Here is a 25,855-nt window from a genome sequence, read left to right as displayed (position 1 = left end):
CAAAATATCCTGCAATTATGAAAAGATGGAAATGTATTCTAATTAATCTAGTTAGGGTGTCATGCCACTTCTGCAAGTAACGATGAAGATAGGCTTTAGTGTCATTCAAATTTTAAAAGCAACAAGAAGAAGAAAACAATTCTTTGACAGTGTTATGAAAAATCTTTGGGTGCACTTTAGTCTCAATTGTATTATCTAGCTGTACCAATAAGTAATTTCAAGGAACATGCAGATGGGTAATTTTAAATCCTAATCCATATCATCTGTGAATGTGTACAACATGTAATTTATTAAAATGTATAGATATTCAATCTATATTTGCAGATCTAAAGCTTTTTAAAACCTGATTCCTACTAGTCCTATCTCAAAAACAGAGGTTGAAAATCATAATGGCTAAAAAGAAATAAAATATGCTGCTTGCTACTAGACCTTAAATCCAATGAAAGGGGGAAAAAATCAGTGTTAGTGTTAAACTTCTGCTCAAGCCTTAATCAATTTTATGTTTTGCTTAGCTTTTCCTTTCTAAGCATGTATATAATTTTATATGTAAGATATGCATGGTTTTATATTTATTATCTGTGTATAAGCTCACCCCAAATTGTTAATTCATCCTTAATTTTTTTGGTTAAAGTCATACACTTAATGTTATTTTAACATAAGGCTTTTTTGTAATGTAATGATATTTAATTTGCATTAGCACAAGTGACATACAATAGATCATGCTATTATCATGATTGATATCAGATGAACTGGCATAAATTCAACATTATAAATTGAGCCTATAAATGAAACTATTATTTTACAGGAATTACTGTAGTAGAAAGGCTAAGGACCCTCAAGTCAACCTTAGTCAAACCCACTCTTTAGAGTTTTATATTTTATGCCTGCAATAAATGCTTTTGTGAAAGCCCATAACCTGCAAAAAAAGTCATTGGAAGTCTATTAATTATAATAATACTATCCAAAAAGCTGTGAGGGCTTATTTTTGTGACATCACTCTTTGATTTCTTACTGCCTTAAATTATCCCTTTGTTGGCTGGGTGAGGGTAACAGTCATACTTTTGTCATTAAATATAAGGTGTTTTAAAGCCTGATCCACCTTAGCTCTAATTGATATTGCTTTCATTTGGCAGATAGTGACCTGATTTATAATTTAAATATGCATCATTATATGCACCTCTTCTGTATAATGAAAAAGCAAAGTTACTCTCATCTTTTCCTGCAATGTTAACATCAAGGAAAAGTATCTTTCTTTTTTTCCCTTTTATACTCAGAGCCTAATTGAAAACTGTTCATTGAATTTCAACATGATAGAAAAGTCTTTTTATCTCTCAATTTGTCCATTAGCTATTATAATTGAAGTATCTGCTGCACAGCTGAATTGATATTGTTCTTGTTTAAATTCTAGATTTCTCTAAATCTTCTATGAGGCATCAACTGAAAAAATATGGGTTAGAAGACATTAGCTAACAATATTGCTTAAATGGGACATTAGACTAGCACTCCACATGTGCAAAGCTACAGAAAGTAGGAAGTCATCTAATTTTACAGGAGAACGTGTTGCATAATAATCTTAACAGCATGACCATAAGGTTTGCTAATTGCCACATCTGTTTAACAGCTGTCAGATGTTTGCCATATGCTGCCATCAATATTACAACAGAGTACATTACAGGGAGTTTTATTGTTTTTGACTGTTATTTATTTGCCACAGACATTACTACAGCCAGTGACGTCTATTTATGTTAGATCACTAATTATATTTTAAAAGCTGCATGCAAAAATCAGGTTTTTTGAGCTTTCTTAGACCCCATTTTTGATGATGTAACTAATAGCTTTTTCCCTACAGGTCACTGTACTGATTATAAATTTCTACCTCTTCTTATGGTAAATAATTCTTCTGCAAAATAACTTATTTATGTTATTTTTGAAGCATGTTTCTAAACCCAAGTTATGTTTTAATGGTGATGTTTGTAAGAACTGATAAATTACTTATTTAAAGAGATCACTTAATCCCCCCTCCTTTTTTTTTTTAATAGCACAGAGGTCAGGCATGGATGATAATTCAGTTTCTGCAGCCTGGAAGGTAGGATACCTTTATTTTGGCCCATAGTTGCCATCAACTCACTGTATGACCTTGATTCATCATGTAATTGTGATTTGCCAGTCTGTAGGCAAAACACTTACCGTACAGCTGTAACATTGGAACTCGCTCATTAGCAGTCTGTAAAAGGTGATGCAGTGTTATTACCATTAATGTATATAAATATGGCTGATCGTCACTGATCTTTTAAATATTCTTTCTCAGATTTTTTAAATGACTCGCTTTCAAGCGGTCTGTGCATTACTTTTTTGTTAAATGTAACTACTACAGCAATGAAATAGGAAGCAGAGATTGACAAAGTGCAGACTAGGCAAAATATGCATGATGTGATTTAATATGAGTTGATAGGTGTCACTGATCTCTATTATAAATAGACTGTGTGAATTCCATATGATGTATTATTTATCCATTGTAGATGCCTTTTTGTTTCATTAATAAACCTGAAAATCAGACGTATACACTTTCAATGATGATTTTTTGGCAATACAAGGCATTGTGATATTTGTCTGCAATTGTTCAGTTATTTTGATGATTTTCTTCCTCTTTCTATATAAATGATTAATGCTTGAGATGTTTGTTCAAGATTCTTCCGATTTTAGCTCATTTGTCCAGCTGAATTCTTTTTTGTTCTCTAATGAAAGAAGATTATTGCAGTGTAAGGACTTCCACTTTGACCTGAATTATAGCTCCTTTGAAACATTGCTCCTTTGAAACGTTGCACTGGAGTATGCAACATAGGTCCTTTTACTTAGGTTTATGTTAGACTGTGAGATCTAATAACTCCAGCAAATCTCACCCTAATAATGAATTTGCAGTTTAAATCCGCTTCAAAGCAGAAATACTCTTATGCTGTTTTACTACCTATAATAAAAAATGTTTTCCTGGAAAATCTGTACTTGAGAAAGCTGAGAAAGTACATTGCTACTCTTCTGAAAAGAGTAAATGAAAATAAGCATAACTAATTTACTCAAAAATAAAAGTCCTTTCTCCTAATTTCTGTACATTTTGTGGTTGTCTCACCCTAAGAAAAAGGCACTGTGCACTGAAGCAACTCAGAGAAAGATAGTAACTGCTGTTATAGTTATCCTGAGATTTTCCTACAAAAAGGGTATTTAAATGCTCAGCTCAACACTTTCAAATGTTGGATTCTGAATTCCGTGGGAAGTCATAGGATTTCTACATGCTTAATCCTGCTGAAAATCCTGCCACTTTTAGTTGACAGGGACCCAAGTTTTCAGAAAGGTATTGACATGAATGGAGTTGTAGGTTCTAACCATGCTGGAAATCACACCCCATAAATGTATAACTCTCTTTACAGCAATAAAGCATTAACTGAAGTTTGTTTAGACAGGGAAGACTGAGTTTTTCAATATTCTGAAGGGAACAGCAAGAAGCAGCTAGTGCCTTCCATATACTCTTTCTGGAGATGCTCAAGCAAAGATATCCTTGAAGAGATTAAAGGACAAAGAGTTTACAATAAAAGGCAAAGCTGGGGCATCTCCCTGCCGCCAAGCTGCAGAGCACCCCCCTGGGAGGGACGAGGGTGATGGGGGTCCTCGAAAGAGGCCTGTGAGTCTGCAAATTGGGACAATGTGCGCCCAGAGGAGAGGTAGGTGCTCGGTTCCCATGAGAAATCAAACTGCTGTGCAAGAATTTCTCCATCTCTAACCTCTAGAGTTTGTCTGAATTCTGCATTTGATCTCCTTATTTTCTTCTTATGTGCCTTTTTAATGCTGTTTGTAGCCATTTCAATTATGTGATTTCCTTATCTGTATACCATTGAGAATACCGTACAAGACTTTATAAACAGCTACTGAGTTTATCTGCCTGTCATTTGGTTTTCATTACGCCAGATAACAATCTTTCTCATATCTTATAAGAAGATATAATGTGATTGTTTCTAAACAGGGTGGGGAAAAAAGTCTAGTCTGCATTATTCTTAGCCTCATAGTATTTGTAATGTCAGTAGTGTCAGCACAATCTCCAGCATTTTTGCTTGCTGTGGTCCAGGAAGAATTATCTCCTAGTTTTTTGTGTTTGCTGCTATCTGTTCTTTTTCTCCATTTTAGACACAGAATTTATCTGGACTGTGGGTATGTGGCCACAGATTTGCCTATATTCAGTCTGATCATTCCTGTTTCCTGGGAGCTCGTGTGCTGAAGAGAGGGATGAGAGGCAATTGTCAACAGTTCACTGTATTAAATATGGATAGATATTACTCATGTAATTTGACAGTTCTTGACTTTCAGCTGTATAATGACAGTGAAACCGTAGGAATTTCAGCAGCTGAACTTCTGTCTTACTTCAAGATAAGCTTATCAACTGTAGCCTGAATCCATTCAACTCATAAGCAGATCAAAACTCATGTCATGTTGAACTGCTGTACTGACTCCTGCTTCCTACTATTGCTTTACATGTCCATATGGTCTTAGTTGTTTGCCATCTTACATTTGCTTTTCAAGGTTTTTAGGAGACAGACTGTCTCTTGTATTTGTTCAGCACCTTGTACAGTGAAGTTATGATCCTGCCTGATGCGCGAAATGCTTATGTCACACAAGTAATATGTAATGAAGTGATAATAGGTGATGGTCAGCCTTTGTTTTTTTTTTTTTTTTTTTTTTTTCCCTACTTTCATCAGTTATGCACTTTATCTACAAAGAGTCTTTTTTTTTAGGCTTCCTTTTTAACATAAAAAACACCCTGACATTTATCTGGTGCTTTTTATCCCAAAGACTCAGAGGGATCTGTGAACAGTGTGCAGGAATCATGTATTTTGTTCACCATTCGCATGCTCCCGCCACTGCAGTGCGATGTGGCAACTGCAGACTAAACAGTGTCTTTAGGTTAAGGATTGCTCAAGTGTCTCTGGAGTGTACATGATCCCTTACGTGCTTTCCAGATTACATGTTTCCAAATTGCTGGGATTGGGAGTGGACAGAATAGTGGATATGGAGAATTTGGGGCACTTGTATGTCCAATTTTAAAACACGGAAATGTGGAAGAAAATGTGAAACTTCTTTTGTGCTCTCTGCATTCATTTTCTCTCTGCTAGCTCACTGGATTTTTGATCTGACGTGCTGTAATCCCCTCCAGGCTAGGTTTGTCTTTCTGTTTCTGCCTGTACAATGAAGAGCATAAGAACATATAAAAAATGTACTAATGTTGCCACTGGCTCAGACCACAGTCTGGTATCCTATCTTCCTTTAGACCTATTCCACTTGTCCTTCTGCCCAGTGTCCTACCTCCTGGAGGCAAACATGGGACACTTAAAACGGATCACTGTAGACTCCCCTGGAATTTTGTTATTAGATCATCCCTGGTACATTTTTCTTCTCTGAATTTGTCTGGCCACTTCTGAGTACACTGTTGACCAGCAGTGAGCAAAAATGATGACTGTCAGAAGAGCTGATGATACAAAGCTTTGAAATTCCTGAGCAGTAGGAAATCCTTACCTACTCAACTTTTCACCATAGTATGTGTCAGTAGAAATATGACTTAAGGTTTCAAAATTAAATGCAAGCTTCATAGCTTTAGTTTATGTGTTTATAATTATATTGACAATTAGAAATAATATAATCAAGGATAGTTTTTTTTGTTTTTTGTTTTTTTTACTGGCTGAGAGCACAAAATGAATTGGGGAGAAAATGTAGATTTAAGCCATACTTTCTTCCCCACAATTTTAGAGATGAGGTTTAAATGACCCTGACATACATAAGGAAATTATAGGCTAACGAAGACCATATGGGGTTGTATGCTGGGGATTGCTGCTCTCTCACCAGATTCCCTTTTCCACAGCAGAGCCCCCAAAGCTAGGGACAGAATCACACGGCGCACAGAACCACTGCGGCGACTCCACGTAGCTACACTGTGCAGCGGCTTCCTGAAAATATCATTATTCCTTTAAAATGGAGAAGCTGAGCGTTAAAGGGAAGAGAGGATGGGGAGAGAGCTGGGCGCCCGGCTCGGCGGGGCGCGCGGGCACTGCCCGGGCTCCGGCCTCGCCTCGAAGTGCCAGAGAGGCTCAGGGCAGGGCTGCGAGCCGGGCTCTCCCCGGGGAGCGGAGCCCCGGCGCAGCTCTGGATCGCGTGCGCGCTCCGTAGGCACAGGATGGCATCATCTATGATCGCTTGCCTCTCATTAAAACTAATCTGAATGTTTTTCTGGGGAAATTTTGATTTTTTAATTGAAAAAGTTAAGCCCATGAGCCTGTTTTATTTTACCTTGAAAACATTTGCTGAAGCCTTTGCTGAAAACATTTTGCTGGAAATTGATGAAAAATGTCCTGGTTTGCTGAAGATTTGAAAAGCATCTGAATCTTTTTTTTTTCTTCAGTCTGTGTCAGAAATATTCAAAGAAAAATATTTGGTTCAGGTGCTTCGCACTGCAATTTTTGTCAGGAAAGTCACTTTCCATCAAAATCAAATTTCCAGGGACATTTTCACTTGCCAGATTGAAGAGCACATTAATGCTAGATGCAAACAAGAGGGCAGATTCTTACAGTGGGCTTCCACACTTCTTGTGATACTTTTCAGCAGGACTGTCACTGGCAGCACAAGGCATAGCAATGTCAGTTTTAATTAAAACCTTTCCTTTTACCTATTGCACAGAACAGCTGCAACATAAACTGAGAAACAAAGGCACCATAACATGTACAAGTTCAGGTTTTGTTGAACATAAATGAGACACGTTCTTAACGTGAACTCTGATTTCCCCAATAAGTTCTAGAAGTTTTTGATTGCTTCTTGCTGAAATGTTCCCCGCGAAGGAGTTAGGCTGGCTGACTTTTCAAAGAATGTCATCTAGAAAAATATGAAAGAATTTTTTCTCAAAAAGTAAAAGACAACTGCAAGCTATCTTACATTTAAATGTGTATGTGATTGGGTTATGTTCTCTGCATGAGTCACTGCTATGTAACTTTAAATAAATACCCAACAGAAGTTAACAAATCTAATTCAGTAACAGTTACAAATTTGAGCCTGGGGAGCAGGCTTTCCCAACAAAACTATACTTCTTATAGGTGGATAACAGCTATTTTGACTGTCACAGACAAATTTTGGAGATGCTTAAGATGAAGGGGTTTTAGGTAGCAGCATTTTAGGTATTGAGTTCTTTTCGAATTTCAGTGTGACAGAAAGACTTGGTCATGCAAGATCTCAAATGTAAATAAACGCAGGCTAACTCTGCCTGTGACCCTGAGCCTCAGGGTTGCCTTCCGTGGCACCGCTCATCCCTCTGCTGATTTCTGCCACCTCTCTCGAGGATGTTTGATCTTGTATTTTGAAGTGATCAATATGGTTCTCCAACTCTTCTGATCAGTGGAGTCAAAGAGTCCTTGAGGACCCATCCTTACATTATTACTGCAGGAAACCACGAGCCGGCGCGTCTGATAGCCCTCGTCTGCTAACACCGAGCACTGGCAGCGAGAGGGTAAGCAAAAAGGCACTTCAAAACAGCTGGGTCCGTGGCAAATTACTGTGGAGCAGCTGTGGGCTGTCCCTGGGGCCCACGGCGGGACTCTCCGTGTGAATCCTGATCCTTCCACCCAAAACAACCCAAGTGCCCAAAGACCGTTTACACATACTCGGTCTCTGAAGCTTTTACGTGAACTGCCTCCCTGCAGGTTGGCGAGCGGAGATGTCCTGCAGGGAGACGGGGACGAGGAACCGGACGTGGCCACCAAATCTACTGGCAGCTCCATCTGAAGGAGGGTGTTTGCCTACAGCCATGCTCCCCCTGCTAAGCCCCCTCTCCTCTCTCCCTCAGTCTCCCCTAACATGCAAAATACAGATAAAAAATATTTATTTTTAAGGAGGTGGGGGCTATTCAATGAGACAATGATACTAAGTTATTTTAAAGTGGAAAAAATGCTAAATCAAGTATACAGTGTGTTTTTATTTCTTTGTTCTGCAGGGATTTTTTTTCTTTGTGAACATTCACAGAAATAGCTTGCAAGATGTCTATCTCATTTTCATGAGAATTTGATGAAAACCCCAGGGAACAGCAGCTATATTACCTGAAGTTACCTTTATATCATAAGATATGGGTAGTAACTAGTCAGGAGATGCAAAGGACCTTTGGAATTTAAACTTGTTAGGTGTTCTGCTTAATACAGCTGAGCAAGAATTTGTGCTGGCATTGAAGTTTCCAGAGCTAGGCGATGCTATTTAAAATGGAATTTCACACTAATGAGCATAAAATAAAATAATGTGTGGAAGGAGATTTCAAAGTATACTCAATTGTATCAGTGGTTCGATATAAACAGAAAAAAATTACAAATACAACCAAATACCACCCTCTACTGGACAATATGCAAATACTTTTTCAGAAACAGGGATTTTGTAGAAAGCCGTAAGAACTCTGCTGGTCCTAAAGGAGAAAGGGAGAGAAGGTAAGATGCTGTAGCTGATGTTTCAAATTTCACTTTCCAAGTAAAACAGATAAAATATTACTATACTTATTTTTCTATATATTGGATCGTGTAAACTGGACAGAAACATAGATTCCATGTGCTTCAAAAGTACATTTTAGTTAAGAAAGGTTCATTTTCATCACACAGTAGTTTTATCATTACTGTGAGATCTTTCAGATTGGTCAGTCAACAGATGTGGGCTGATAATTTATGTATCCAATAGATATTTCATTTTTCTGTATTTCTGAGTTTACCATAAAAGAGATCGTTTTATTTTCCAATATATGTAAGTTCAGAAAATAATTTGTGGAGCAACATTTCAGTCCATAGTTGTTTAGGAGCACTATGTTGTATGTACCTGATATTCTGTCTTCTTCAGGAAGATTTTCTGCTTATGTTTCTGTTTTTCAGCTGAATAAATTTAACTCTTAAGTTCAAGTTTTCAATGCAAATTTAAAATTTGCTTTCAGTGAATATGTTGCCACACACTGAAATTCATGAAGTCTGGAAATAGATGAATGAAGTTATTACAGGATTCCTAGAATTCAAAACACATGTGACCACAGGGAATGTGGCCTTGATAGAAAAAGATGTAATTGTAGAATGAAAATGAGCATTAGTTCAGTTCTGATAATGTTTCTCTAGCCGTGATTTTCGAATACAGAAAGTATTTGAAGGAACTTAAAATGTTACCCATCATGTTACCCTTTTCTGATCCTTTCAGGGCATGAAAAAAATAAGGTACCAACAACTTCTTGTGATGTGGTATGAATGATAACTTAAACAAAAAGCTAAAGCCTTCTTTAGAAGGATCATAATCTTTTTTTGTGCAGTGAGTATCACAGAGTTCAAGAATATTATTAAGTTGTTGTGCAAAAAGAGAATACACTGCTTTTTTTTTCTTTTTTTGCCTTTTTTTTCTTTTTCTTCTTTTTTTTTTTTTTTTTTTTTTTTTTTTTTTTACATCAGCACCAAATAAGCTAGATGGCTTGATAGTTTGGAGACCTGTAGATAGAATTTCCTATCTGGAATGTGATGTGATGTTTTGTAAAATATGTATATACAATATATTATTAGCAGAGTTCTTTGCAAACTATTTCTGACAAAGAAGATTTAGAGCCATACTTTTTCTGTGCAACGGTTGAGTTAATTAAACTTTACAAAGTATCTCATACATATTGTTTATCATCCTGACAATATCAAAATGTTATCTACAATAGCCTAGAAAGAAATTCAATCCTTTCTCTCTTGAATAATCCCACTAAAGTCAGAATCCAACTTTTCTTGTAAGAAAAATTTGCAGTTGTCAGGAGCTATAGCCCTAATGTCCAGGAAGTGGTATTTAATAAATGATCTACAATTACACAATACAAAAGGAATTTTCATTTTTTCATTTTTATCTATCATCAGCTCATCTAGCTGAAGAAATCTTCTAATTAGAAAGGCCGAAAGTTTTAATCTTTAATAGCTAAGATACAAGCGCCGGTCCTTCTTACTGTCATCTGACAGTAAAACATTCTTCTTTTATGGCTGTTTGCACCAGCTGTGCAAAGGGGAAATCCAATAAAGGTGCCTTGTACAAGCCAGGCCTATTGCTCGTACTGAAATTCTGCAGTCTTTTCTATATGCACGGACTTTATGAAAGATGGTGAGATTTATAGAGCAAACCTGAAAGAAGAAGATTATTTTTGGTAGGCTTTGGAGTATATGAATTAATAAATCCTAGCTGTCCTGCCTCTTAGGAATTCCATTCTGTCTAAATTTCAGTTTTGTTTTCTACTTTCCCTTCCCAGAAGAGTTGAACCTGGGAATAGTATCACTCAATGGCTCGTTAGTTTGATAAAGTGGCATAAGTGACTATAGCTACAATGGGTACCTCTAGCACAGAAGCATTTATAGGTCTCAAGGGAATTCTGAAAAACACCAGAAAGTCTTTAGGTACTGAATCACAGGCAAGTATTTTGAATCTTTAATTTTTTTTATATATCCTTTTCTATGAGAATGTCAGAACTAAAATATGGAATATGCTTTTCCCACTTGGTTTCTATTACTTGTAAAGCATTCAAAAGCTTCTAGAATAAAATTACCTCTATGCCCTGCTAGGGAACAGGCAAAACTCCACTGAGTATCACGGAAGTCCCTCTGCTGGTATTGTTTTCCATTTTTAACTCAAATATATGATAAAAATGACTAAATATTAGACTGGAGCTCTACAATTTTAGATCCATCATTTATTTGTTACCATGCTCATCCCAATGGACTTTTATTGTATTTTTTTACTTGTACAAAATGTGTTGAAATAAATTCCACAAATTAACTAGTTTATTTTCAGATGTGACATATTCATCATCAAAATAATGAATGCTTTCAAAAGTTTGTTCAGATTATGATAACAACAAATTTGCATTTAGGAAAATAAAAAGAGAATGAAACAGAAATGCAAAGAGGCAAGAGGAACAGGAAGGAAGGGAAAGTATGGCAGAGAAAGGACTTGCAAAGAAGTGAAATGCAGGTAACAGGAAAAAAAGAATTAAAAAACCCCAACAATTTTAGAATACTCTAGTGATATTCCAAATCAGTAAAGCTCAGGGAAAAAAATGCTTAAGTATAATTAGATTCCAATATGAGAGCCATGTTTTCACACACACAAACTCTCACCTGAATGTTGGCTGTGCATGCGGCCAGGGCAGGAACAAAACCGGTGAGCCGAGGTGCACATCCCCGGGGCGCTCGGTCCCTTGCTGTCACCCACCGCCACCCTTCACATGCACTTACAGTAACGGAGCCAGGAGGCTGCGCAAACCAAGGCTGCTGGGCATCAGTAATTTACTATTCATGCTGAGAAGCAACTGCACATAATCAGAAATTCCCCAAGAACCTGAATTCACTCCTGAAACAATATAGCTAACTTTTCTAACCACTACTGTGTATTTCCCGTTGTGAGAAATACACTGAAGCATGGTCGCAGTTAATCCCATAAAACTCTGAAAATTTCCCTTGTGCGGATAGGTCTCCTTTCTGACAATGAATAATTAGACATCTCAATATAAAAATACATTTCTATTGTGTTACAGTATTCATTTGAGGTTTAATCACAGTTGTCAATGTGTTATATGAGTGATTAATATTTTCATATTGAGTTATTTTAGTTTGTACAGCAGTAAGAAATATCTTAAGGTACTAATTACTTAGATTTTATTTATTGTAGAGGAAAGCAATGACATTGCAAATATTGTATAAATAGTAAAACATATTAAACAGCAAAACACCTACATTGCATTATGAATTGAAATGACGTAATTTTAAAACATTTCAAAAACATCATCATAATTATATGTTATCAACATAGAGACAGATTACCTATTTTTTTAACATAAATAATTTGCATTTATCTTGCTGTGTGTCATTATCCATCCATACGATTATGAATTGCTAATTTTTTTAATCTTTAAATTATTTTAATTGCCTGTTTTTCTCTAAATCCACCCTTTGTCTCCATCTCTATTTGAAATTTTTAATTACAATTTATCGGGGGGGGGTGTCTGTCCCTTAGGCCACATTCCAGTCTCACTTGTGATGTTTTTACACCAGGGCCTTCAAGCAAGACAAGCTTTCCTTCTTCAGTGACCACAAGCCTATAACCAATGCCTATCTCCTTTTCTTGCAATATTGTTGATTTTTTACTTACTAGTATTTTCCCTTTTATTTATATCTACCACTGTTGTCCTCTGTTGTATGTCTACTTTTTTTTTCCTCTCTCTCTCTCGCTCTTTGAAACCTTTCCTCCTCCATCCAGTGTGAAAGACAAATGAAACAATACATGGTACTATATTTGGGGGGGGGGGGGCTCTACCTATGGTAGGGTATATTCTGCTTAGCTCGGTTGATAGCCCTCTTGCCATTGCTGCAGTAGGTTTGGATCAGCTCCTTGGTGTCTCTGAGCTGCAAAGTGTGATAGGTGTTGCCCTCAGGTGATCCCGTATGTCAGGAGGGTAGAAAGAACCTCTGTAGGAAGGTAAAGGTCTGCACAGTTCCCGTCATACATCAATGTTTGTCTCCAGGACAGCATCTAGGCCACAGCTGTCCAACACAGTGCCCAGAAAGGCCTGTCTAAGAGTCTCTGATGAAGCTTGACTTTTTATGCCTCGTCTGATTTTTTTTTTCTTCTTCTTCTCCCATGATTGACATTTGTCTTTTCTGGGCCTTGTTTGCTTGCACTGCATTTGTAGGGAGCCTGAAGCAGTGCAGTATTTTCATTTCAGTCAGGTTAAGGATGATGAAGATTACACATACATACTGATTTATGCCTTACAGGCTGGAAATAGTGTCAAGTGTGATCTCAGCAGAGCTCTGCTCGATGACTCAAGTTCTCAGGACAGTGTTATACTGTGAAATGAAAACTATGTCCAGAACACTGTTCAATAAAGTCCTGATCTGTATTTGTTATTAATAAGATAATAAAGATGTGTTTAACATTCTTGCCAAAGCCAGAATTGAGCCATTTTGGGCTAAGTACTGTTGAAACACAAAGCAAGGAACAGGGCCAACCTTTCAGTTTAAATATGCAGTGGGTAAGTGGTATCACTGTTAGGCATACACTTGTGTGCTTCTGGGAACATTTCAGTACAAAGGTCTTACGCAATGACATGAAATAACTGTAAGTTAAATATTTTTTAAAGATAGGCCCTTACAAGAAATTACATTTGGACATGCTGTATGCCAGGAGTTCTTTGTAAATAGCAGTGAATCCAAAGGTGGATATTATTCCAAAAACATGAGGGTTTTTATGTTTAAAGTTCTGCATCAGGAAGTGCATATTGAATTTGTTTTTTCTTAATTCTTCTTTTAATCATATCTGTAAAAGAAGAGCAAAACAAAACCCAGACAAAGAATGACCTGACAGTTAATAATCCCCTAAAATATAAAAGGCCAAGCATCTGAACCACCAGCACCCACATTTAAAAGCTACTAGTTCTTCTTGACCAGGTTCCTTTCTCTCTTTAAACAGACATCCCTACCAGAACCTGAAAGCTTCTCCCATCCCAGGTATTATCAAAATGTGTAGATTCCTATGAAAAGTGTTCATTTGGACCCTCCTGCTCGCCCTTAGTGGAGAAAGTCTGACAATTCCCAGGCGAGCTGCATTTGTAGCATTCTGGGAAATACCAGAGATGGGCAGAAAAATGCAAGAGCAGTGCAAGATCGAGCACTTTTCTTCCAAGTACTTTCAGCCTTTGCCAGCATAACTGAACTACTTCATTCCTTTGCTCTTGACCAAGTGCTTTTTAGAAGACAGCTGGAAGGAATGATGGAAGGGGTGGAGGGAATTTCTCTTTCAGATTCCAGCTGCAGCAATATGGTTAACTGAATCTTCTGCAGTAAGTTAATTTAACACTTAATAGCGCCCAGTTGAATCAGGTATCAAAAAGAGATGGTAATGCACCAGATACCAAACCTTTCATATCCTGTTCAGGTGTACAACTACAGACCAGGCCTTGTATCAATTAAATATTGTTACCTCCACATCCAGTCTGAAAGAGCAAGCACATCAGTGAGGACAGCTGCAATGTTATTATGTTGTTGTATTTGTCCTGGCAGTCAAAAGGGGCACGTAGCCTGCCTAGCTGTCATTTTAGGCCCTTGGATAAGTGAAAATTCACTTTAACATAACAGCACAATGCCTGTTGTTTTCTAATCATGTCCCAGTAGGCTTGTATTCTAGAAAAAAAAAAAAGGCATTAAACTGAGCGAGGAATAGATTAAAATAAGTTATGCTACACTCCAAAGTACACCTTTGACTGCAACTATTATAGGTGCATAGACAGGCAGGCAGGCAGTCTTTCTGTCAGCTTTGGAAATGGGTCACAGTGTTCTGGAAAAAGTAGCAAAATAAGTTAAAAGTCAGCATTTGATTCTATAGTTCTGTCTGTACTGTGGAAAAATAGATTCAGGTTGGTTACTCTTACTTAGCTGCAGTTTCTTCTGGATATATTCCCAAAACAGCCTCATCAGCACTGACCACATTCCTGTTTCTGTATATACTTTACAGGCACTGGCTTCATATTCATGCTACCATAAAAAATCTGTATTTCTAGAAGGTCAATATTAATCCCATGGTTTCTTTTCATTTGGGGATTCTGAATAAACTTTGAAAACCGTATTAATACTCATGGTTCAATACACGCTGCATGGAGTTCGTTTGGTTTCTTTCTTCTTTAGTATTTTCATTTATTAATCAAGTTTCGTATCTAAAACTTGGATCAAAATCTGCCTGCAGTCTCAAGGCAAGTGCGTTTATCTTGGCACGAAGCTGGCTCTTTCTCCACACTCTTGGATCGAGCACTGAGGGTGCAGGAGAAATACCAGCGCCTGATTTGGATCTGGCGGTCCGGAGCCTGAGCTGGAAAACAAAATGCGTGTAGAGGTGCCTATCACAGACAGAGTTCAGCCACCAAACACAGAGTCTCTACCGATCACAAGCGAACGGCGCTTTTTCTTAGTTTGGCTTCACTCAAGTGGCAGAAGGCATCTACCTGAGGGAGACCCGCCTTCCAAATTTCCTTTTCTCCTCAGTGTGTAATGCTGTCTTTCCTCAATAGCCGGATTTTTTAAATACAGGGCAAAGCAACGCTGCTCGCTGAACCGGGCCCGCTGCGCGCTGAAGCGCGCTCGGCACGGAAAACGCCCGGCCTCCCCCGAGGCAGGGGCACCGTCCGCTAAAGGAGGCTCCCCACGCCCCGCAGACCCGAGGAACGCCGCCTGCCCGCGAGGCACAGTTAGGCCGACATCGGAACACGCTCAACCGCGACGCCCTCCAGCAACGCCGGCGGGCACCGGCTCCTCCCTGGCGCCGCAAACGAAACGAACGTCTTCGAGACGCGCCGTCGGGCCCGCGGCGAGCGCGACCGCGGGGGCGGCGAGGGCCGGCGGCGGGCGCGCGCCCGGCGCCGCAGGAGGCCTCGCGGCGGGAGGCGCGGGGGGAGCGGGGCGGCCGCGCACGAGCGCGCGCTCCGGCGCCCACTGGCGCCGCTGGAGCCCGTCAGGGGCGGTCGGGCGCGGAGCCGAGGCGCCGCGGGCCCCGCGCGGGTGGCGGCGCAGGGCGGCGCAGCGCAGCGCCGCGGCGGGAGCCCGGGCGGCAGGTGAGGCCGCCGCCGCCACTGAGCATGCTCGGCTCCTCCACATCCGTCGCCGCTCGGCCGCCGCCAGGGCCGGCCGGAGGTTCCCCGCTGCTAATAAGGCGCGAGCAGGTGGCGGGGCCTCGGCGCCGCCATGAACGCGGGCGCCGGGGGGGCGGCGCCGGCCTTCCCCGGCCCTGTGCAGTGTAAGTGCGCGGCGCGGCGCGGCGGCGGGGACGGGCTATGCGCGCTCCGGGGCCCGCGCGGCGGAAGCCGAGTGGAGCCGGGGCCTGGGCAGGCCCCGAAACCTGAGTAGCGGCAGAAGCGGGCGGGAGCGGAGCCCGGGAACCTGGCTTTGGGGGGAGCCCGGGAATCTGGGTGAGAGGCGCGGGGCCGGGGCGAGGCGCGGGGCCGGGGCGGGCGCGGCGGCGGCGGCGGCGGCGGCAGCGGCACGTCCCGCCGCGGGCGCCGGCTGCCCGCCGCCTCGGGGCGAGTCGCCCTGAATGCCGGCTGTCCCCTGTTAACGGCGCAGTTCCCGGCGGCACCACGGTGCTGGTGGAGCTCACCCCGGACATTCACATCTGCGGCATCTGCAAGCAGCAGTTCAATAACCTCGATGGCTTCGTGGCCCACAAGCAGAGCGGCTGCCAGCTCACCAGCGCCGCGGCCGGCGCCGCCGGCACGGTCCAGTTCGTGTCGGAGGAGACGGTGCCGGCGACGCAGGCGCAGGGCCCCGCGCGAAGCGTCGCCTCGGAGACGCAGACCATCACAGGTAGCGCCGCGCGGGGTGCGAGGAGCCGCGGGCCGGGCTGTCGTGGGCTGTTTTCGTGGCATGTCAGCAGCTAGCCCGCTTCGTAACTGAGGTGCGGGTTCGCTTAGAATAGCCGGCTTGCGAAGGCTAGCTAAAATTGTCAATACTTAGAACAATAATCAAATTACTATTTTTTTTTTAAGAGTGCCCTTAGTGAGAAACAGACTTGGAATTACTGTCCGGCACCAGTCCAGGCCTTTTTATGTGGGAATGCTGCGTTCGCTAACACTGCTTCCACAGCTAACTGGCAGGAAAAAGTATTACTCAAAATTTCTGCCTGTGCGAAATTTGGGCTCACAGGGCTCAAGTGAGGTCCTGATCCTACAAACAAGTATAATTAGAATTTTATTCCATGCATGAAGTCTTGCTCTTCCATATATAGCTCTGTCTTGTTTTGGTCTGGGACCTTACTAAAACCCTACTTTTTTTTAACTTTAAGTTGGATGGATAGCATAAGGAAGAGCATCTGAAAGAGCAGTGAAGCAAACTCAATTCAGGGCTTAGTTCCAGGAATTTTTGTATTATAATCCCTCAACTCAGTGTGGGTTTTGGATGAGTCACTTTTCTGCTTCTTATTTACTCATCTTTAAAATGAGAGCAATTACAGCATTCTGCCCTTTTTAGAGCAGAATTAGTTGATTTAAAGCCAGTATTTTGGCTGACAGTCTTACCTGTTATTTTTATGCGTAACAATTACAAATGGTACAGTTGAAAGGAGCTGAACTTTTAAAAAAGCTTTTTATTTGTTTTTGGACAACATTGTCCATATAAATAGTTTTTTTTTTTGTCCCCTCTTCTGGGCTCTAGCACAGCTAGTGTTGAAAAACAGGCATAATTGCATTAAGGTAAGACCTGGGCAGGCATTGGAAGAAACTGAACTATTAATTATGCAGTCAAATAGGATTCAAAGAAGGAGCCAAGTTAGGGTCATACTAAGTTCAGTGTGGCTCATGGGGTCTTAAACAGATATGCATTCTCATCTGATAGCAAGACTGCAAGGGAGAAAGCAGCTCTCTCCCTGCCCAGCTTGTGAATAGGAAGACAGAACATAGGAATGTTGCTGGAAAAATGGAATAGAGAAGTAATTAATGACATTGGAAAATAATTAAATTTTACTTACTGGAGAAATTGCTGTCAAATTGAGCTATTTTGGTTTTAGTTTCTGCCCCAGAGTTTGTTTTTGAGCATGGCTATCAAACGTACCTGCCTAGTGAGAGCAGCGAGCCTCCAACTGCTGCTGTTGTCTCCACACAACCAAAAGCACGCTCAAGAAAATCCACTTCTTCACTTACACAGAAGAAACTGAACTGCTGCTATCCGGGTAAGGTGATGGCTGTGTCCTCCTTCCTTACATTTTAAAATCAATAGGTTTGGTATAGGTATATGCACAGTAAGGCTGTCTGTATGATGCAGTTAAGATGTACAGAATCTGGAAAGCAACCTACTTAAAAAGGGTGAGATCTGCTAACATTGATGTCAGTAGCACTTTTGATGTTGTCCTCACAAGTCCTTGGACTTTGGTCTTATTCTGTGTTATACTGTGGTGATCCTCCAGTGAGCTTGTGTATAGGCCCTGGCCTCTGCCCACAGTCATCACAGCATAAGGGAGAGCCTTGCTCGCCTTTTGCCAACTGCCATTGTTGTATGTGGAAAATCTTACATGTGCATTTTGCACATATATGTGCTTTATCTTTGTTCAGCTAGAATGTTTATAAGGATGAGCTGAAATATTTTCAGAGCTTAATGTGTAAAAGAACTGATCAATATGGAGAAAATGTATGCAGAGATAGCCACATTGATGAGTAGTCATGTTAATCAAAGCAAAAGTTACAGTGTTTCCTTTTATAAGCCTGCTTTCATTTGAGAGGCAGGTTTCAAATGCACAGCATTAATTCAGTGTAGCACTCGAGCAGGATTCCTGAATGGTGAGCCATTAGCCGAGTTCCCAAAAGCACTAACCTGAGATTATATGTGAAATTAATCAGTTCCACCTGTGTCCCCCATGTACTGTAAAGAGCATCTCAAGTCCTAGGCAAGATTCCAGAGAATGTTTTAAAGCTTACTCAAAGAATTACAGAAAAAGGTAATATGGAGAGTGAATTTCCCCCCTAGGGAAGCCCTAGAAAGCTGAAGTTCATAGGTAATCCAGTTACTATTTTAAGTATTTTGGAGGAAACCATGATGGGTACTTCATTTTCTAGAAATACTGAATTTTAAAGAAAATATACTTGAGAAGAAAGGCAAAGCCCAGGATAGGGTAGTAAATTTTTAATTATTCCCATTGCGTTAGTTTTTCCTTGAATTTAATGAGTTTTTTTTTTTCTTTTATTTTTGTTAATCTTACCATTTTCAGGTTGCCAGTTCAAGACTTCCTATGGTATGAAGGATATGGAACGTCATCTGCGAACACACACAGGTTAATGTAGTTGCTATATTTTAGTTTTAGTTGTTTTTGTCCTTTTCTACTTTTTGACAAAAGGTATTTTGCTGCAGAATTGCATATCTACAGATAAAATGCATAGCTATAGCATATTTAATATTGTAGTTTTCAGTGTCTGAGAACTGCCCTTTCTGGTAAGCTAGGTCCCACTGTGGTCCATACTATTCACAGATACGAAACTTAAATGGTGTACATTGGTTAAAGGTACAAATAAGTTGGAGATGTACAGCATGTGTTTGTCTGTGTGCTGCAGAATGGTAGTGCATAATGTCTCCTTAATAATTTGCTGATTTTTCCAGTGATTCCGAAAGTTTTCCAAACAGCAGTTTCAGAGTTGTAAGGGGAGAAATTTCCAAAGGTCTTCTAAATTGTTTGTTGCGCTTGCATATGTGCCCTTTTAGAGTGTATTAAGAGAGCTTAGTTAATAGGCTGGCAGCTAAAATCCTGCTTTCAGTGCATACTTTTATAAAAGCCTTTTCAGTAGCTAGCACCATTGCTATTTTAGTATTTGATGCACTGAGTTTGTTCTTTTTTCACATGGGTGAGTGGCTTTTCTTTTTTTTTTTTCTTAATTTCTTCAAAAATTTCTGTGATGCGAAAATTCTTGATGTGTTGGTGCTCTTCTGTTTGTTTCAGGAGACAAGCCCCATAAATGTGAGGTTTGTAACAAATGCTTTAGTCGTAAAGATAAGCTGAAGATGCATATGCGTTCTCATACTGGGGTAAAACCTTACAAATGTAAACACTGTGACTATGCAGCTGCTGACAGCAGCAGTCTCAACAAGCACCAGCGTATTCACTCCAATGAACGTCCTTTTAAGTGCCAGATATGTCCTTATGCAAGCCGCAACTCTAGCCAGCTCACTGTACATCTCAGATCCCACACAGGTAAGTCTATACCAAGATTCAGATCTTCAAAGATTTAAATATCATTGGGAAGATTTTAAAAACATCTACAGGTGTCCAGATGCCTGGAAATGCCTATTTGATTTCTCAGAAGCTGGATGCCTAGATGCTTTTGTATATCTCATGGGTCCAGAATCCAGTAGGGCAACACAGCTCTGCTAAAAATATGTAGAAGCAGTCAGAAGGCATATATGACTCTTGGTAGTTATTCTTCTGCATTGATATTTGAAACTGTATATAAGACATTCTTAAATCAATAGAACTTAAGGTGTGTTGTTGTTAGTATTTGGATTCCTTTCTGTGTCTTTCAAATCTGATCTACAGTAGTAGAAACACTGAAGTTATTTTATAATTGACTGGTTAAATTGGTGCAAACCCCGGCTGCATAATTTAATTTCTCTTGCACTGGTAAATTAGAAACTAAATAGCAATTTAAGTTACCATTTATGACCTTTCTTTCTGGTGCCTTCCACATGCAGGCTGATGCACATTAACAGCGGAGTATGAAACTAACTGAATTCTTCCCATATTAAATTTGCCTGGTGGAGAGAAGACTTTGGTCTCCAGGTTTATAAAACTTGTACCATTTTTATTTGTGTTGTTTTCCTAGGCTTCCTGTTAATCAGGTTCTCTTTTGTAGGCCATTCCTAGAAGTGATTTACGGTTAAAAATACTCTAGTACAGTTATCTTTGATGTATAGTTGTCTTCATATGTTGTTCTTCACATATGTTCCAGTGTACTGAATTAGTTTTCATGTTGTTCTTTATATATTTGATTAGTTCTGTGAATGTTAGCTGCAAGGTGCTTAAGGTTCAGTGTTTACTAGATTAGCTTTGAATTTATGCTAGGTCTGATTCTGAAACGAAGTACTAAACAACATTAGTTCAGCTGTGTGCAAGATGGGATTTATTTTGAGTAGATAAAAGAAACAAATCCCTTGTGCATTGTGAAGGAAGGGAGAGTTAAGCCAATCTGTCTTTAGCAGAAAAGAATCTTTTATGCTTCACAGATCTGCTGTGACAGAGCAGGCAGGACTGTCGGGCAGTTTTTATAAGTTTGCCTACCTCCTATATAACATATGATAGTGGGTTAAAATGGTACAGAGTTGTTGCATAAGTTAGTAGTAAACATGCTAGTCAGAGACCATGGTTATGCTTTTTCCCCATGTGATGGAGGAGTATGCATACTTGTGCATTTCTGTGCCTGGGCGAGTATGCTCTGAATTCAGCTGTGGGAGAACTTCTGAATGATGATAGCACTCTTGCATTTCCAGTGGTGTGTGGTGGGTTTTGTTTTGTTTCTACTTTATTAGCATTAAATATTGTAGTAGTCAGAAAGGCTGTTAGATGCTTTCTGGCAGATGAGTCTGTTGCATCATTTAACAGTCTAAAATTCAAGTCAAGTCTTTAGTTTGATTATCTCTTCTATTCTCCTAAATAAATCCATTTTTGTAAAAAAAGACCTTTTCTTAGTCACTGATTTGCTGAAAGGAAGTGCAATAACTTAGAAAATAATCATTTCATTCTTATTATATTACAAAGCTGTTAAGCACATTTAACCAATTTTAAGAGAAAATTGAGATCAGTAACTACAATACATGCCTTATTGGAATAAAATTAGTCCGTCTCTGGAAGGTGAATGTAATTTACATAGCTCAGTATCAGATTATTTACATACCCTTACTTGTTGAACTATTCATATAAAGATCAGTTTTCTATTCAGAAGAATTACTCTTACAATTAAGAATTCCAGGATCAGACACCTCTCCTCCCCCCATCTTTTAAGTTTGGCTCTCAGTAACAGCCCACTCTTTAAATAAGAAAACAAACGTACTTCCTTTATTCAATAACATTACTAATTTTATCTTTCATGTATTGCGCTATCCTGAATATGAAAATTAAGCTGTTGAAATATGTACTGTGCCTCATCTACAAAGTAGATAAAAATTCAGTAGCTGAGTATGCAACTGAGACTGTAAAATAAACCAGATGAGCTAACAGTGTATCTTCATTAATAAAGTCTGTTTAATATACATAATATACCATGCATCTCAATTATTAAACAGATACATGGATTTGCACAGTAGGCCACAACTTGATTTGAAAAATATGCAGTTAAATCTATGGCATCTGTAGCTGCATAAGCAAATTATGCCAAACTCTACAGCTATCGCAAACTATAAAATATTAACTTATAAAATAAATTAGTCATTTGCATTTGATTATTAAAGAAAAAAATTGCTAAACCAAGCACAGTCTGTTTCTTTTCCCCATACTCTTAAGCCCATCTTAGCAGCCACTAACCCGGTTTTGTTTTTTCAAAATAATACCTAAAGATTTCATGCTCTGGTCATTTAGAGAACTACATATTTAGATTAAAGAAAAAAAGTGAATGGTGTTGTTTAGTAGATTTTGTTGTTTAGTAGATTGCTTTGGATTTTCTAAACCGTTCAGAAAGGTGTCACTGGGCTTTACCCTGGAGTTGATCCAAGGATTATAGACTAAACAAATCTACAGCTTAATTTGATCATCCATGTTGTGACACAAACCTGCAAATAAAGAAAATGAAAAATAGTGGTTTAGAACAAGATAGTTCAAATGGTTACTCGTGTAGGTAGTTTGATGTAAGTAGACAACTAATGATCTTACAGAAGAATATATTCACCTTTCACAATTCAACGGTTAAGAATTTGACCTAAGTTTCAACTTTGTTGCTAGGTTTTGGACCAGGAGTTCTTCTAAAAATTATTCACCTATGAATATTTTATATTTGTGTTTGCATGGATGCAAACTGATTAGAGTTTCTTAAAGTGGTCTGTAGAAGATTATTAGGTGTGATGCATGGTGCAGATATCTCTTTCTCAGGTGCTGTAATACTAGAAGAAACAAAAGTTTAATGTTAGTTCTCTGTATAAGCACATTTCCCCTTGAATCACATAGTTACATACATGTTTCATTAATATTTTACTTTTCTTTTCCAGTTACTGTATCTGTGATTCCTTTTTATTATATAACTGTAGTAGTATTGTGGTTCTGCAGTCACCTGTATAGGCTCTTGTCCATACATCACCCAATGTTCTGAATGAAAGCTTTCACTCCCTTGTGCCAGCAGTAGTATTTGAACTGTACCATATGAGCCAGGACAAGGAATTAACCAGGCCAGAAAGTAATCAGTTTTTCTTTTCTGCTAATCTGACTTACCAAGTGAACAAATCTTGGTACAAGAGAGGCAGTAAGGAATATATGAGCAAGCGGGGAGGCTGGTGTTAGACACTTGTTTCTGCAGTAGACTGACTACAGCATTTAACCTGGGCTTAGTTTGTCTGCAAGCCACACTGTAAATTATGTACTGTAAATCCAAGACATGCATGTGTTTATGTTGATTTCTTAGACTTCAAAAAATCTAGCAGGTGTTAAAATTCTATAATGTTTATTTTAATTTCACATGCTAGTTATACATACTGTTGCCGAAGAAGTGTAAATGGAGAAGCTTCAGGCGCTTGCTTTGGAGCACTTGGAATACTTTTACCCACAAAATAAACTAAAAATGCAGACTATCTAAGATGTAGATACAAAGGCACAACAGGTATGTGTAGGCATGCTCTTGGAAAGTCTGCACCCCTCTGCAAGGGGATGGTATATGTCACCTGGGTTGAATAAATCTTGAAAATATATTGGGAGTTCATGGATATCTGAAACAAGTCATCTGTGTATTAGAGCATTTAATATCTCCAGAAGATGGATCTTGGTTTCTCTTCACTAATTTGAAATGTGTTTTTCGTTGACAGGAGATGCTCCTTTCCAGTGTCAGATGTGTCCTGCTAAATTTAAAATAAACTCAGATTTGAAGAGGCACATGCGTGTGCATTCTGGTGAGAAGCCATACAAATGTGAGTTCTGTGAGGTCCGGTGTGCTATGAAGGGAAACTTGAAATCACACATTCGTATTAAGCACAGCATGGAAAATACTCTAAAATGTCCAGAGTGTGAGTTTCAGTGTGGAAACAAAACAAGCCTTCGACACCACATAAGAACTCATCAGCCTGAGCAGCCAGTGAAGTGCTCAGAGTGCAACTACTCTTGCTCCAACAAGGCAGCTCTGAAGGTACATGAGAGAATTCACTGCAAGGATCGTCCTTTCAAATGTGAATTCTGCAGCTTTGATACCAAGCAGCGGAGCAACCTGACAACTCATGTGAGGAAAGCTCATGGAGACAAAGTCAAGACCAAGAAGCAAACCATGGAGAAGAAAGAAGGAGATAGGCCAAAACAGAGTGGGTCCAGGCAAGTTGCCAAATTGGATGCCAAGAAAGCATTTAAATGTGACTTGTGTGAGGCTTCGTTTGTCCGAGAAGATTCTCTTAGGAGTCATAAGAAACAGCACAGTATGTATAATGGGACTAAAAATAATGAACTAGCTGTTCTACAGCTTCAGATGGATTCCAGTCGACAGACCAGTGCCCCAATTACTGTTAGTCACCTCCAGGTCCCACTTCAGGCTGCTCAAGTTTCTCCATACAATGAAGGAAGGGTCAAGATCATTGTGGGTCACCAGGTTCCTCAGGCAAACAGTATAGTTCAGGCTGCATCAGTGAATGTTGTATCTCCTACATTAGTTAGCCAGAATCAGGAAGACCTCTCAGCCAACAGCCGGTTGCAGCTGCTGGGCCAAGTCAGTTTGTTGGCACCACCTCCACCTCCCATATCTCAGACTGAAGCAGGATCTGTGGCACAACCAGCAGTTCTTCTCACAGCTCATGACCAAAGCGATGGAAGTGCTTTACACCAAACTCTGATTCCTGCCGCTCCTGTCAACAGTCATGAGGCTTCAGCAAACCAAGCTTTCATTACCAGCTCTGGAATCAGCTGCTCTGATTTAGAAGGCCTTAATGCTTTAATACAAGAAGGAGCAACAGAAGTGACTGTGGTTAGTGATGGCAGTCAGAGTATGACTGTGTCCACTTCAGCTCCCCCTGCTCCTATCTTTTCCTCGTCCTCTCACACAGAAGCCCCTAAGCAGACCTATTCTATCATTCAAAGTGGAGCCCATACAGCCTTGCTATGTCCAGCAGACTCCATACCAGATTAGTCACAGATCAGTCATTTGTTCCTAAACAAATTTCAGTCTCTGTAGCAATGCTGAAACCAGTAAAACTGCATAGGACATAAGTGAATGCAGTGTACAAATTAGTATAATTTGTCCTATAAAGCCAAATACCTTCCACATACATGTTTTACCTGTCTATACGTGGAAGCATACAACTTGTATGTGGGAAAAGAGGGTGTATATATTTATGCGCCTCTATTAAAATCAGAGGCTGTGTTCTTTGTAAAATCTGAGCATCAGAACCACTGCTTGAAATTTCACCTAGCAGTAAGCTTCCCAGAATATGATTTTTGTATTGTACTTGATAAATTAAGAGAACATCACCTTATGATAATGATCGTCACAGCAGACTTTTTTTTGTATGTGCAAGAAAAAAAAATAATAGTCCAAGCCATTTTGAAGTATATTTTTAAGCAATGCTAGTGGTGTTTTGATGATATGCCATGGATACATCAACTGGACCTGGCTGATAGTTAACCTTTTAGAAATGCCTAGTAGCCAGGTCTAATGTAAAGGTGATGGGACCTATTCTTTAATGTCAGTAGAAGTTCGTAGCACCTGACAGTTAAACTGGAAATGCTTATGCAGAAGCAAACCAGGTGATTTTTTTTTCCCTAAAAACAAAGTCCCTCTATTACTAATAACTACCTTTATTTGTTAGTTACAACACTATTGCAAATCATGTATATGGTACAGTGATCTGTCAGTCGCCTTTGTTTTAAAGAACAGAACAACTACAAATATATTTTTTACAAACACAATACTTAAACTTTTGTTTTTATTTTCGTGTTGCCTTCATACTTGTTCATGGTTGTATGGGTGGAAAAAGTGCATTGTATTTTTTGCTTTATTCTTTTTTTAAATGAAAGCTAGTAGATTCTATTGCAAGGATCAAAACTAGCATAGATTCAGATTAGATTCCAGTAAGATAGGAATTCACTGTTAAATGAGATACATTTATAT

General features: G+C 39.5%; 1 protein-coding gene across 1 annotated transcript; it reads left to right on the top strand.

Moving 5' to 3' along the window:
* Window positions 1-15,754: 15,754 nt before the first annotated feature.
* ZFP64 (ZFP64 zinc finger protein) lies at window positions 15,755-25,653 on the top strand. Its single transcript, XM_062589187.1, has 6 exons — window positions 15,755-15,834; window positions 16,161-16,400; window positions 17,599-17,760; window positions 18,793-18,855; window positions 19,516-19,767; window positions 23,574-25,653. Exons 1-6 carry the CDS (start codon window positions 15,783-15,785, stop codon window positions 24,872-24,874), a joined length of 2,070 nt encoding a protein of 689 aa, XP_062445171.1. The 5' UTR covers window positions 15,755-15,782; the 3' UTR covers window positions 24,875-25,653.
* The last annotated feature ends 202 nt before the right edge of the window (window positions 25,654-25,855 follow it).

This window comes from Rhea pennata, chromosome 16 (genome assembly GCF_028389875.1).
Source record: "Rhea pennata isolate bPtePen1 chromosome 16, bPtePen1.pri, whole genome shotgun sequence".
NCBI lineage: Eukaryota > Metazoa > Chordata > Aves > Rheiformes > Rheidae > Rhea > Rhea pennata.
The sequence above is the reverse complement of the archived record's forward strand: the minus strand, read 5'-3'. Positions and strand labels throughout refer to the sequence as shown.

What these genes read in the sequence shown, in the direction of transcription:
- ZFP64 (XM_062589187.1), top strand. Translation starts at nt 15,783, where the DNA reads ATGAACGCGGGCGCCGGGGGGGCGGCGCCGGCCTTCCCCGGCCCTGTG. An exon ending in CTTCCCCGGCCCTGTGCAGT is followed by an intron (nt 15,835 to 16,160) that starts GTAAGTGCGCGG and finishes TTAACGGCGCAG; the next exon opens with TTCCCGGCGGCACCACGGTG. An exon ending in GGAGACGCAGACCATCACAG is followed by an intron (nt 16,401 to 17,598) that starts GTAGCGCCGCGC and finishes TTTTGGTTTTAG; the next exon opens with TTTCTGCCCCAGAGTTTGTT.